The sequence below is a fragment of the Melanotaenia boesemani genome, chromosome 17 (genome assembly GCF_017639745.1).
Source record: "Melanotaenia boesemani isolate fMelBoe1 chromosome 17, fMelBoe1.pri, whole genome shotgun sequence".
In the NCBI taxonomy this organism is placed as follows: Eukaryota; Metazoa; Chordata; class Actinopteri; order Atheriniformes; family Melanotaeniidae; genus Melanotaenia; species Melanotaenia boesemani.
The window spans coordinates 19,326,752-19,342,282 of NC_055698.1; the positions used below are offsets into that span (position 1 = coordinate 19,326,752).

General features: G+C 37.8%; 1 protein-coding gene across 1 annotated transcript; it reads left to right on the top strand.

Annotated features, from left to right (window-relative positions):
• The first annotated feature begins 12,916 nt into the window (after positions 1-12,916).
• Positions 12,917-14,943, top strand: LOC121628088 (general transcription factor II-I repeat domain-containing protein 2B-like). Its single transcript, XM_041966990.1, has 2 exons — positions 12,917-13,624; positions 13,744-14,943. The coding sequence occupies exons 1-2, from the start codon at positions 12,917-12,919 to the stop codon at positions 14,722-14,724; spliced, it is 1,689 nt and encodes a 562-aa protein (XP_041822924.1). The 3' UTR covers positions 14,725-14,943.
• Positions 14,944-15,531: the final 588 nt, after the last annotated feature.

Sequence of the window (15,531 nt, forward strand, 5' to 3'; positions counted from 1 at the left end):
GTGGCCACCAGAGACACCACAGCACAGCCACCATAAGGAGATAACAACAACAACATGTGGACCTTTACAAAATTAGAGTTTAATTTTCCTAATTCATACTATGCAGACATAATCTTTGTTGCTCCAAAGCTCAATTTAGGCCCAAAGGAGGTATTAATGTAAACCTCCCAACTCACTATTCTGATTAAAGTTGATTAAAGTATTGTGGCTTGATGTAGACAAGTAGAACAGAGCACCGGATTCATGTTAGACTGTTTAAAAACAAGGGTCAGTCAATAGAACTTCAGCATTCAAAGCATTCATCAAAGCTTAAAGAGCTTAAAAGATTCATGGATATAAAAATTGAAGAAAGTTCTTCACTGCAGGCTAAATTAATCCACGTCCACAACTCTAGGGTTATGCTGTGTTCCATTTGAACTCCGAAGTTGGAATTTATTAGTTCTCTGTTGGACAATTCAATGGGAATGTCTCCAAATTTAGAATTCCGACATGCATAGTCAGAGAAACCATACCACTCCTTATCTCAAAATCCAAAATGGCTTCCTGTGAGCACAGTAAGTTAGTATCTCATCATGCTACCTGTCAGTGAACAGGCTGCTGTTAACATATTAGTGATTGTATCTGCAGAATACAGTATAATGCAGTTTCATTCATTTGTATGGATAATAAAAGCGAGTCAAAAAACATCATTCTCCACAAAAAGACGGATAGTAAGCAAAGTCATGTTAACAATTATGAGAAAGCTGGTAATGGTACAACTTGCAAACCTGTTGGAGGTGAAATCAAACAAATGAGTAAATATAAGGTGTTGAGAAGTTTTGCGTTGTTCGTGAGCTCAGTTTTTCATCAGCTAAAAGAACAAATACCAGCTAGTAGTAATCAAGTGCTGGCTTAAACTATTTCCGTATTAAATAAAAAACAAGTCCTCCAACTTAAATAGTCACTGAAACACCAACTAAAACGGTTGTTTGTTTATATTAATTGCGAATCATAATAACATCCTCTAAAGCAGAGGAGCCCAAGTCCAGTCCCCGACACCTGTATCCAATGGCTGAATTCCCACATGTTATTTGTATTTGAAGAGGCCTGGTAACGAGGCATTCATTTGATTCAGGAGTGTTGGAGAAGGGATGCATCTAAAAGTTGCAGGATAGTAGATCTGGGGGACCAGACTTGGGCAACCCTGCTCTAAAGTACCACTTCTGCAAGTGGCATGAGGGACATACACTCCACAAAGAGTTTCCACATCTGAGATTGACATTTTTGTCAAGTCATAGATGTCATTTTTACCCCCCACATGGAGTGTTTCTCTGCACAGTCTCACAAAAAAAGAAAGAAATGTTTTTTTGTGTGTATAAACCCTGCTTTCATAATTTTTTTTTATACCCAAAGAAGAAGAGTCAAATATTCTGCAGAAAATGAAAATGTAATTTACTCTTCATCTTTGGCATCCTAAATATTTTGTCAAATCACCCTATCCTATTGGTGATGTATCCTTTTGTCTTCTACTACAAATCTTTGCTTTTAAAATTGTATAAAACCCCTGTGGCGTTCAAACCCTGCATTTATTGAGACACAGGAGCTGATTCTATCTGAGCCAAAGGTACTGTTGGATTTAATGACCTCTGGTATTTTGTAGTATGTAGCAGATAAATCAAGACAAGAACTCTGAAGTGACCTGACTTGCTGATATGTCAACTCCTGTCAGGTTTGCCTCCCGGCTGCAGGTGAGCAACCGGGACCTTTGACATCTTTCCACTGAGTGGAAGGACAGAAGCTGTGAATTTCACTGAAAGGATAACTGCAGCATCGTGTTACACTTTCCACTATCCGACGATCGTAGCATATTCAAGAGCGGTGAACATAAGCCAGCCTCTCCTTAAGCTTAGAAACAGAACACTATCTTTATTTCATTATGCCATCAGGGAATAAATCCCCAATCTGTGAGACAAATCCTTAAGCTGCTTTCACAGTTGTGAAAAGAGGGCTGAGTTGTTTTTTGTTTTTGTTTTGTTTTTGTTTTTTTCGTAGGGACAGCTCTTAGCATTGTGTTATAAAAATTCTGTAACAGAAAAATACATACTGATAACTCAGAGTCATTTAAGGGCTGTTATGTATTTCAGCAGGTGTCATTGGTAACTTTTTTGAACAGGTATTTATACTTTGAATACATAATTAGCCAGCAGGAATTAAATGCCAATAGCAACTCTCAGATTCATCTGTAATAGATGGTTTTGCTATTCAGATGCTTTTGCAGCAGCAGTGAATCACAAAAGCACAAGGCCGTGACCCTGAACCGAGGCAGCTAATGGAATTGGTCCATTCCTGATTTTATTGTTTACATCCTCTAGAATATGTTCAGATGTCTTCTTTTGTGGGAAAAATCAATGCTAATGTCTTTTAAGTCATGTGCAGTAATATAAAGAACATGCACTTCTCCCGAACTGAACTTGAACAGGTTTGTTTTCTGTTAAATATTTAGAAGGAAAGCCTCACTCAAATTAAAATGAAAAAGTCAGCTGTCGGTCGATCTTCATAATTTACGCTAATGCACTGAAGCTTCAGCAGCAATGCTTAGGTCTGTAAGCCTTTCTAAATATTTGAAATATAAAATGACTCTTTCATTAAGATCTGAACATTGCCATTTTTTTCCAACATGCTTTAAAAAAGAAAAACTGGATAAAATGGTGAACTGAAGAATAATGTTGAGTCCCCCAAATAATCAGAGCAATTCCCATAAGAAAAAGTTTAACTTTGATTTTGTTTCGCTTTTGTTGGGGCTTACTCTTTGTTTCTCTCTTGCCCTACAATCTGAGTATCCTCCTGGTGCTTTGTCAACCAAAGCACTTTGAAAATTATGTCAAATTGCTTTCTAAAAAAAAAAGCAGAAAATAATATACCCAGCGTCCTTCAATCAGAGGCACATAGAAAAAAATTATTTCTTTCATATCTCAACTCCACGGGTCCTCTTTTTCTTCTCTATGGGTACATTTTAAGTATGTTTAATAATAATGACAATAATTGAGTCTATTTCAGTATTCATACTTTAACAAAACCATATTTAAATTAAACAACTGAATAAAGAAAATAAAGGGCAAGTGCAGAAAAGAGAGAAATTACGAGGCCAATAAGTCAATTCTAAATGTGATTAGTATTAATTGGTCAATAAGGTTGTTTTTTTTTTTTTTTTGTTTTTTTTTTTTGTTTTTTTACGGTTTTTAATTATTGAAACAGTTTTTACTAAGTCAGTGGGAGACAGACACAAGGTGGTTTTATTCAGGACAACCAACACCTCATTTGTTGATGTTTTATGGTTTACTTGTTTTTCAGAAGTTTTTTTTAAACATTATTTATTTCATAGTATCCTTGATGATAAAAAAATATATACATTTTAAAAGGTCTCATACTTAAATTTAGTTTGTAAGAAGAAAATTTAAGTATTGGAGAAGTATTGGGGGGAAAACATTTACCTTTATCCATAGCTATGCCTCTTTATCATGATGTCTTAGTTAAACATTTCTACAATTCACCACAATTTCAGCATCACCCTCCACACTTTCTGACTTTGTTTACTCATTTCCAATAACTCATATAATTAATTTACAATTTGATATTCAAAATCTAAAATAAAAATTTTAAATCTCAGAATTGCACAAAACAATATATAATTTACAGTAGTAACAGTAGCATTGAATAAGCAATGCATATTATATTTTTCATGCTTTGTTGAGGATCAGTCTGGTCCACTTCCAACAAAATTAACATGTCCTCTGAAACTTTCAGCTGTGTAAGCTGCAATCACATGATGCCATAAAACATCTCCAAGTCCTTCAAAGCAGAATCAAAGTCAAATGTGCCAACAGATATGTGAAGTCGTTCCAAATGGAAAACACACTCACTTATTTTGTCAGTCACACTCTCTCAATTTCCTTCCCCATCTGCCATCATCTGTCTCATTAGTATTCTGTTCTGCATCTATTCAGTCTCTGCATTTAAACAGAAAAAAACATGACAACGAGCTATTTTAAACGCTTATACCCAGACAACTTCATAACTGGAGCGATTTGCAGCCGAGTGTGAAGCGGCTGGGATGAGAATCAGCACCTCCAAGTCCGAGACCATGGTCAGCCGGAAAAGGGTGGAGTGCTCTCTCCGGGTCTGCAATAGGGTCCTGCCCCAAGTGGAGGAGTTCACGTATCTCAGGGTCTTGTTCACGAGTGAGGGAAGAATTTTGAAGGAGATCGACAGGCGGATCGGTGCGGCGTCTGCAGTGATGCGGACTCTGCATTGGTCTATTGTGGTGAAGAGGGAGCTGAGCCAAAAGGCAAAGCTCTCGATTTACTGGTCGATCTACGTTCCTACTCTCACCTATGGTCATGAGCTGTGGGTAGTGACCGAAAGAACAAGATCGCGAGTACAAGCGGCTGAAATGAGTTTTCTCCGCAGGGTGGCTCTCCCTTAGAGATAGGGTGAGAAGCTCGGTGATCCGGGAGGAGCTCAGAATAGAGCCGCTGCTCCCCCACATCGAGAGGAGCCAGATGAGGTGGCTCGGGCATCTGGTTAGGATGCCTCCTGGACGCCTCCCTGGTGAGGTGTTCTGGGCACGTCCCACCAGAAAGAGGCCCTGGGAAAGACCTAGGATGCGGTGGACGGACTACATCTCTCAGCTGGCCTGGGAACACCTCAGGATCCCTCCGGATGAGCTGGTAAATGTGGCCGGGGAGAGGGAAGTCTGGGTTTCCCTGCTTAGGCAGCTGCCCCTGCGACCCGAATCCGGATAAGCAGCAGAAAATGGATGGATGGATTGTTGGTTTAATTTCTTTTTAAAAATATAAAATTAAAATATCTGATTTCTCCCCCTCTCAAGTAACTGTTAACAAAATGTGAGAAAAAAAAGTCATTATAATTTACTGACTAAACCTTTATGTGCATCAAGGCAAGCATGAAAAAAGAGAGATGAAGACACATGATACATTTAGTCTTAATAAGTTAACAGCTCAATAGTCATGTTTAACACTAAAAGATTAGTCAGTAATAGAAAAATGTAATATATGATTAAAAACTGTGTTTCTATTGATGCCTAATTACTTTACTAAAATAATTGTATTTTTATTCTGGAGCTTAATGGTGGTGTGGTGGTTGGCATCATCGCCTCACAGCAAGAATTCTTCCTGGTGACGGACTGGCGGCTTGTCCAGGTTGTACGTTGCCTCTCACCTGCTATTTGCTTGGATAGACTCCAGCCCCTGTGTAACCCTGTATTGGATAAAAAACAGGTATAAAAAATTTATGGATGGATGGTTTTACTCCTCATAATGAACCATTTATATCTACTTGTTGTGGGTACACATACATGACAGCCGCCATATTTTGCCACCATTTTACTATGGCCTGTTTCAGAGGACAAGCAACAGTGTGTGAAGTGTGAACCCGCTGACCTTTACAACTGAATGCCAGCTTTGTTTGATGGGTGCTAGAGCACCATTTGTGATAAGTAATGCCCTAAAAGACAGATAGAAGAAGACAGTATACATGTACACAAGTAAGTTACCAGCAGTGCAGTCATCGCTGCTCCTGAGGCCTCTGGATCCACTTGCAGATAAAAACTTTTTATGTCTGAAAGAACACCATCCATTCATTCACAAATATGTTTGGCATTTGTAGTTATTGCTATGCTCATCTTTACTGCTAGCTGTTATTAATCCTTACACACTGTACCTTTACTCTTTGTCTTATTCATACAGAACTGTTTCACAGCACAACTTATCTTATGATGCTTTACAGAGAATAAAATCCAAAAAGAAAAAAAAAGTTTTCTGTACATTTATTTACCCATCACTTGGGCAGCTAGTGGTACACAAGCCAAAGTATTGCAGAATTAAACGATTATGACCCATTTTCTTCTATAACTCATCTCTTCTATACTCTAAATTTAGCTTTTTAGCAAATTCATTTGGGTTCAAATAAAGGTAAACAGAAGAGGCACCCAAACCTAGATTTCCAGTACCAGATGGCACCAGAAGCCTTGAAACGTTGGTCACTGCCTCCAGAGGCAGAACTTTTAATTGATGGGGCCCGTAGATTCTAAACAGACATCAAGAAAACAGCTGTGATGTTTCTGATGATTACACATAATCATTTACATAATTGTATCACGTTAATTCAATACACTAGCCAACCAGTGCAATCTGTAGTATTAACAGACTCAATGCTGATTCAACAATGTCAACAGCGCATTACACACTGTAAAGACATGAACAACATATATTCACATAGACAACAAATCTGTTGGGATTGGTGGGAAAGAGGTCAGGGTGGATGAATACATAAAAAATATGAATATGGTAAAACAATTTTGAAGGATGTTGAAAAAGGAGATGTTGGTTTACCTAGATGGTCAAGGAGCTAAATCATAAGCATTTGTAAGTAATTAATAATGTAAATTCCACATCAGAAAATGTCTTTGTTGTCCATAACATTATAATTAGTGAGGCACTGCAAAATGTCAAGTATTCTACCTACATATAGTCTATAGTCCATAGCAACAAAAGTTCTGTCACACTTTCCAATATCTCTTACACCAGGCCATTAGTGTGAAAGGACTCAAAAGAGAGGCCTTATAAACATCTGAATCTTTGTTGCTATGTTCACTTTATTCCATGAAACTCTCAGTCAAGCTCCTCTTTTTATGTTTTTTGTCTCAACATCTGGCATCAAGGCTTTGTATTCCCTTTTTACAAGTGTGGAGACAGTTGAATCTAAATAATTACTGAGGTAGATGTGCTAGCAGTAGCCTGGGGAAGTTATTAGGTAGCGTTACAAACTGCAGACTGATCAACATTCATAATGAGCAGGTCCTAACTGAAAAATCGAGCAAACTCTCACCCACATTTTTCTATAAGTCTATATCTTACATGCACTCATGGCAAACAACACCTTTAAAGTAAAACGAATGATTTTGGCATTTTTAATAGTGAATATTTTTTGTTTCAAGACAAACTGAGCAACTCTAACTAAAATTAAACTTCATAAAGTCAAGCCAGAAAGAGTCCATCATCGTCTGGAACGAGAGCCAGTGTTAACATAAATGAGTCAACAGTGCAGCTAGACCAGTGTAAGCTCTGCTTTCATTTTGAAGCCTGTGTGTCTTGGAGTGAAAAGTCTGCTCCATGCAGATAACCAAGTGTTGTTGTTCTCAATGCATCAAAGAGATTGCTGACTAAAGCTGCTGGAGCTGTGTGGCTAAATTATGACCCTTGCAGTTAATCCCAAAACAACAGTGATAATGATGAACTAATATGAGGATCTGAGACACGAGTTCATTTGAAGTACTGTACACTGCCTGCCTTGGGCAGTTGGTAACCGACACTCACATGAGTCTACCAATCAGGCGTCAGGAGTAAATAATGGCATGGCAGCAAAGAACAGGCAGAGTAAAAAGGAAATGCTCATGGAGTTTTGGATATTTTAATGATCTGTCTTTTCCACAGCACCATTTTCTCTTCTATAAAACATCAGAATCTTTTGTTCACTGGTGACAGTGCTTTGCTTTCTGTCAACATATGCTGTATTTTTGATGCTTAAATAAAAATATGATTTAAAAGAGGTAAAATTTCAAGTGTGTGATGTTTGTGTTATGTAATATTTGTACGTGTTGAGGTCACGAACAGCTTTCTGCAGAATTTATAGTTTTATGGCCTTGGGCTGTGTTAAGAAATCGATCCTTTGTGTATACAGATTTATCTTTACCAGTTACGAGTAAAACAAAAGTTCTTCTCTATCATCCCTCTTTTAGGAATCCACCTCTTTTCGGAGTAGAGGTCAGTGTTACAAAGATTCAGCAATTATCAGGGATGAATATGGGATACAGGAAAAGCAGCTGACTATTGTTTTTTTTTTTTAAGTTTGCATGTAGTGAAAGCCCAAAAAAATTTAAAATCAAATTACAAGATAGATGAAAACAATAAAGAAGGAGAAAAGAGACAAAAAATAGTTGACAACTGATAATCAATTTCAGCTCCAAAGATTTTTATAGATTATTTTAAAAAAAAAACAGAGCTACAAACAAACAAAGCAAGATACAGTTTAAAAGAGAACATGGGAGGTGGATGCATGCTTGCATTTACACTATCTTGCTCTTCCCCCTTGTGCTTCCTGTGTAATTGAAATGCATGCTTTAACAACCAGCAGGTGGAGATTTTGTCCCTGAGGGCCCTTTAGTTTCTATTTAATATTCTATTTTAGGGTCTTTGATCTTGATTTTTTTCTGATCTGTGGCAAGATTATTTTGAGACATTTGAACTTCTCTAATTAACACACACATTTACACATAGACAAACCAAACAGAGTTTTTACAGTTTTTCTACAGTCTTAAATGTCACATTTTTATATGTATTTAGATGAGTGGACTGCAGTGGGATTGGGATCTTGTGGACCTTCACACTAATCTCTCTAATGTTTTTAGCAATGCTGCCGTTGGGAGGGAATGGTCAGGAAATACAGTTGTGTAAAAAAGTGTCTGCCCCTTCCTGATTTGTTTATTTATTTATTTTATTTTTTGCATGTTTGTTACACTTAAAAATTTCAGATTATTTAACAAATTTAAATTTTTAGTCAAAGACAACACAAGTAAACACAAAATGCACTTAAACTTGTTTGATGATCGGAAACATTTAAGTGTGACAAAGATGCAAGAAAGTGGGAACTCAAGAAGAAATCAGGGGGCAAATACATTTTCACACCACTGTAGAGTGCAAGTCCTCACAAATGGCGACAGCTTGGTACTTTGGTAGCTGTTACCATTACACTAAAATTAAAAATAGGTTTGAGAGGAATAGAAGTTTTTATATTACAAATGCAAAGCTGCTGTAGGCAGAATCGGTTATTCATTAGTGCAGAGAGTATAAAGCCACGACAACTCATAGTTAATAAGCAAGCATGAGGATAAACGTGCTCATGTACTCGTTAATCATGGCAGCAATAAGCAATCTGGGAGAAATTACAAATAAGAGATTAAAAAATGATGTTGTAGGCTGTGTGCTGGACTTCCAAACAACTTCATGCTGTGTCTGGCCTTCAGCAGATAATAGCTTAAGGGCCATAGATGATGATTTTCTCTGACCAATCAATGCGCTGCAGTGTTTCTATGTCACTCTATAAAGTTGACTCAGCTCATTTGGAACCTCGGCTTAGACATCAAAACCGTATTGGACAGTTTCAAGTACATATCTACAATAAAAACCCTAAAAAGGGTCAGCATAGTCAGTCAAGACATATTGCATAGTACCATGTACTGGAAAAGCACCAAAAGACTGACGGTGGAGCAAAAGTTGGGAAATTGTTTACACTTGTTGAGAAATGTGTACAACACATCTTTTTCTTTTTTCTTCTCCTTCTTTTTTCTTCTTTTTCAGTGACAGCTGGCAAACAGTTTATAGTCAAATTACTGCTACTTTCTAGACTGGAGTGTATCACACTGAGATTTTACGAGTGTTTTTTTTTCTGTGTTGATTTTTATTTATTAACAGTTGGAGTTTTATTACTGCCAGTTTTGCCTTGTATTTATATTAACCCAATGTTTAATAATTGCTGTTATTTACAAAGCTAACTAAAGGTATTTCCTTCAGATTTTGGTTTTATGTTTATACAATGTTTGTATGTCAGTAGACTTAATTACTGTGAATATCAACATTTCTGTGACTTTCTTTCCTGGTGCTAATGTTTGTTGCTCTAAAAGCAGCATGTTTCTTTTCTGAAGTGGGTGTCTCTGGATTGAGTCCACAGGAGTTGGCAGTAAAAGTTAGAAATCCAACAGGTGAAGAACGTTAAAAAAGAAAAACCACTCCCTCCCAGACCTTTAAATTAGTACGAAGTTAAAGAGTCTTTAACAAAACTAGCAGCCTACTGGATGTAAAGCTCTTCTATTCTACCTGGAAGGGTTAGTCAGGTTCAGGCAGGTTAAATGAGAAAATTGAGCATTAGTGCACAAACCATTTCAACTGTCTCCAGACCTTTTAAATTTTTTTATTTTGTTTGTTAGTTTTAGTTATGTTTTGTTTGTTAGTTTTTATGTGTTGTTGGTATTGAAATATAAACCTGCTCCCTCAGCTTAAGATGCAAGGCCTCTGGAAATGGTTTTCACACAGGATTACTCTTTATTTGTCTCCATCTTTTCTTCTGTGCTAACTATTTTCCCAGTCCATGTTGAAGGCGATAAACACATACAGAATGATGCTGCTATCACAGTCTTTGACTGTAGAGATATTAACAGGCTTTGGTATGGCTGGTCTACGAAGTCTGTTGGTGGTTTTAATCAAGATTAACTTATATTCTTCCACTGGTCTCTTCTTTGATCTCAAGCCCCATGGCTCAACCTCATTGTTTGGTTTTATCTCAGATATACACCATCTGTGTGAGAGATTTTACAGAGACAGGTATGTGCCATCTCAGTTATAACTGTTGAGTAAACCCAAACTTATATTAACAAGGGGCTGAATATAAATGATATAATAAGAATAAATTTAATTCTTTTAATTTTTAATTTTATTAACAGTTTGTGTTGAAACTGTATGGAAATATAAAGATACAGAACCTGAATTAAATAGGGCATCAGCAAAATTATAGAGCAAATAACAATGTATTTGAGAATGCATACACCTTCATTGTTACACAACATAAAACCTTAAGTGTAACATTTACAACAAAACAAACTTTTAAACTTAAACTTTCTACTTAACTAATTTATTGTTAAATAAAAATCACAGGATATGCAGTTTCCAAATCCACTAGAAAAAAAACTGCCACTTAAATATTTTATATTCTTCAATAATTTTAGGCTCATTGTTAACTTTTTCAAGGGTTGCACTGGCTTCGTAGTCTTTGTAACTTAAACCAGGTGGGCAAAAACTTTCAAATTTAACTACATCAGACTGACTTGAAGAAATGACTCCAACCAAAGACACTTTCATTGAAAGCAGCTCAAAAACAACTGTTACAAAAAAAGACGGCATTATATGGATGAATTAGCAGTTTCCATCTCATATACTGAATGGTGCAGAGTCAACATAAGCAAAAGAAAATACAGAATTTACAAAGTATTTTTGTTCTGTTCATCAAAGGAAAAAGTTTTGCATTGTAAAAGCAGAGAATACATCATAAGCACAAGAAGAAAGGGGTTCAGTTTAATTTAATTCCAAATAAAAGATTGAGGTATCTAAGCATAGCATTTGTATGGTACACACTTAAGTCTTTACCATATGGGGTTCTCTGTCCCACAGACTGGATTGACACAAGAACATGCATTCCATGCAAATGAGCATCCTATAGGCAAACTCTATGATTGGAGGACACAGGACTGAGGAATTTTCTTTGTTTAAACCCTATATAAGACAGAATGACACATCAAGTCTTTAGGTCTTCGTTCTGGCTTTGGGACCTCCAGATTTTGCTGCAGAAATCTGTTTTGATGTCTGAACTTTTGTAATAAACTTCTTTTTATTATTCAAGTCAGCGTCCAGAGACGTTTTTGCCTGAAAGACAATTTTTCCACATCTGATCAAGATACATCAAATTAAAATAAGAATCAGAAACTGAGTTGGAGGCACAAACAGAACAGAAAAAAGTAAAGGAAGTGTTTAACTCTTTAAAGTCTTATAGGAAATTAAACAAAGGTGTGTCAGGGTTGGAGGGCAACTCTTTTGTAGTTGTACAAAACTTAGTGCTAGAGGTGCAGCGAGTCAAAAAGTCATCAGATCTGATGTGCTGGGGTTTGGAGTTTGAGGGAAAACAGTTTGTCTTGTCTTTTTCAACTGATACATTCATAAGTTAATCAACTTTTCCAATCTGTCCTGAAGTAAACACAGATGGATGGAACTCACACAACGGTTCTCCTATACCTTTATTTAGCCCAGAGCAATATTTTGAATATATTAGATTTCTAGCATGAATCCCAAAGAAAAATTAAAAATAAACTCTGTCAAATGAAACCCTCTTTGTTGTAAAAAAAAGGTTGTGAGATTGTGTTGTTACTGTTTTCTTTAAAGCACAACACACATAGTAAATGTTGCAACATAATGAGCTTATTCTTAATCAATTTTTAAAGATTTTTCCCTTTAGATTTGAATACTGTTAGCTGCATTGATTTTCAATTTGCTCCCCATTTTCTACATTTCATACAGACACTCTGAGTCTGTATTATTTAGTACTGTAATCCTGAATTATTACAGAAAGTGTCACTGAGACACTGACAGTAAAATGCCTGGGGATGACCTGAGGACCTACGGCACTGAGAAAAGAAGTAAGAACTGGAGAAACTGAGAGGAAACAGATGGGGTAATTGTAAGGGAATAGAATAAAATTAAATTTGAGGTAAAACAGAACAATAGAGCGTGAAGAAAATTAAGAAATATGCAAGACATGGCAGCCAATGATGGTGCCAGTTTCTCAACCTTGCATCATGTAGGGCAGAGATGGGCAACTGGCGGCCCGCGGGCCGCATCCGGCCCGCATCCTCATTCAGTATGGCTCGCAAGTCAATTTCCTAATGTAAAATAAACTGATTTCACAAGCATAGGAAGCATACCGTATGTACAGCTGTAAGCGGGCCATTAATCCTTTCCCACTTGTAATTACACTACCAACCGCCAGAGGGCGCTCCCCCTAAACACAAGAGGTCAATACTTACATACTGACCTCATGTTATTAGTTGCTAGCTAACGTAGCACAGTGCATATCGTTCCGCCTTTTCTGGACTGGCATCTTTGACAGCAGTCAACTATAAGAGAGAGAGATGAGTGGGAAAAAAAGAAAATTGGATCTAGAAAACCGTGTCTTCCAGCCAAGGTGGGAAACAGATTATCTTTTTACTCAGTTCAAAGGTAAACCCATGTGTTTAGTTTGCCTGGAAACAAAATCCGCCATGAAAGATTTCAACTTGAGTCGCCATTACAACACTACGCACAAAGAAAAATATGACAAGTACACCGGAGCTGCAAGAGCTGCTATTGTGGCTGACCTCAAAGGAAAAATACAACAACAGCAGAGCATTTTTACCAAAGCGATGGCAACACAACAATCCTCTCTCAGGGCATCTTATGCCGTTTCCCTCGCGCTTGCTAAAGCAAAGAAGCCCCTGTCAGATGGCGAAATGGTGAAGCGATGTGCAGTCGAGATGGCTAAAGCTTTTGGAGATGACAACATGGCTAAGAACTTTGAAACAGTCTCCCTGTCCCGGCGCACAGTTACGCGGAGGATTTTTGACATTCAAAGTCATGTCGATGGAAAGTTAAAACAAGTCATGCATAATTGCAAGTATTTCTCATTAGCATTGGACGAGAGTACAGATGCGACGGATGTCAGCCAGCTTCTCGTTTACTCCAGGACCATCGACGGTTCATTTCAAGTGCACGAGGAGTTACTGAAATTGGTGTCTTTGCATGACACGACGAAGGGCAAGGACATTTTCACCGCAGTTGAAAGTGTCATATGTGAGCACGGGGGCTTTGACAAGCTTTCAGCTGTCGTGACAGATGGCGCACCATCAATGCAAGGACGACGTTCTGGATTTGCGGGACTTCTTCGACAGAGCGGTGTGGAATGTGCGATACTACACTGTATCATACATCAGGTGAGTAATGCTGTCCCGGTCAAACTAATAATTAATAGGCAATTGATATGGTTACAAGTGGGTATTATGTGAATATTATTATTGGGCTATTAGACTAAAAATCACAATTAATTTTACAGGAGGCACTCTGCGCTAAGGCAATGGACTTCAGTCACGTCATGGATTTAGTAACTAAAGTTACAAATCTCATTCGAGGAGGAAACAGGTCTCTCAATCACAGGAAGTTTGTAGCTTTTTTGGATGAAGTGAATGCCGCTTATGGGGATTTACAGATGCACACTGACATAAGATGGATGAGCCGCGGGAAGTGCCTGGAGAGGTTTTTTGCGCTTCGCACAGAAATCCCGGTGTTCTTGGAGGACAGTATTAAATGTGATACAAGTGCTTACTGCAATAAACTCAGAGACACAGATTTTCTCTGTGACATGGCCTTCCTTGTGGATATAACCTCGCATCTTAATCACCTGAATGCACAGTTGCAGGGAAGAGACCAAACTGTGTCGGATCTATTTGCGCACATGAATGCTTTTCAGCGTAAACTAGTCCTGTTCAAAGAGGGCTTTTCATTCAGCCACCCAAACCTGGCTCACTTTCCCGCCTGTGAAGAGATGCGTAGAGATGTCCCCGAATGCAACAAAACGTTTCACAAGTATAGAGCCGACATTGAAACTCTGCAGGAGCAGTTCAAGAACCGTTTTCAAGATTTCTACGCCATGCAGCCGCAAATTGCGTTGTTCACTGACCCCCTCTCTGCTACTGTCAGTGAGCAGCCTCCAGAGCTGCAGCTTGAACTGTGCGAGCTACAGTCAGACCCCTTCTTCCAAGCAAAAGGCAATGAAAGAGGGATTTTATTTTGGAGGTTGCTACCGGAGTCCCGCTTTCCACTCCTGAGGGATTTCGCGCTCTCAATGGCCAGCATGTTTGGTAGCACTTACATTTGTGAGAGCAACTTTTCAACAATGAAGCACATCAAATCAAAAGAGAGAAACAGGCTGACAGATGAAACTCTGTTCCACCTCATGCAGATTGGATGCACAAATATTGACATTGACATTCAGTCCATTGTACATCTGCAGGAGAGGCCACAAGTATCTCATTAAGACATAACATTAATGCAGAAATAAGCATTAAAACAGAACTTTATACGGATCCAACTGTTATTTGAGATAAAATGTTCTTGTTTGAAGTAGCTTGAACATTGTTCCACTTGATTTACAGTGCTAATGTTATTATATTACTGTTATTGAATGATTTCTCTGAGACCCTACTGCACTGATATATCACACACAACACACAAATGTAGAGTTTTTGTGTTAAGTTCATGAAATGAACTGAAGCATTACAAAACACATTTGAATATGCTGAAAAAAATGGGTTTAATAAAAAATTGGTAACTGATAAATTGTCTGTTTTTCATTACATTAGTTTTGTAATTAAAATTGAGCGATTGGGGTTTCAGTGACCTACACGATCACAATCTGGCCCTCAGGCAGTGAGTGTAGAATTTCTTTGGCCCTCTTGATTATCAAAGTTGCCCATCCCTGATGTAGGGTTACTGTGCACTATATACAAAAATGCAGGTAGATGTCATGCACTTATTCTTGGAAACTTGTCAAGACATGAATTTGATGCAGCACCATTAATATTTTAAATGTTCAGTTCAGGAACAGCAATATTGTGTCCATTGACAGACTAAACTAGCAACAATGAATCACTGTATGTGTTTTCTGTGTGAGTTTGTGTGTGTACTTGGGTAATGCACAGACAAAAATATATGATGACCTCACAAAGGGTAGAGGTGTGAAATATCGTTCGCAATTACACCGGTAGATTTTTTGACACTGGTAGAAAATGTATGTCGCGATATCACATGATCATACGTTTCTGCCACAATGTCATTCAACTGC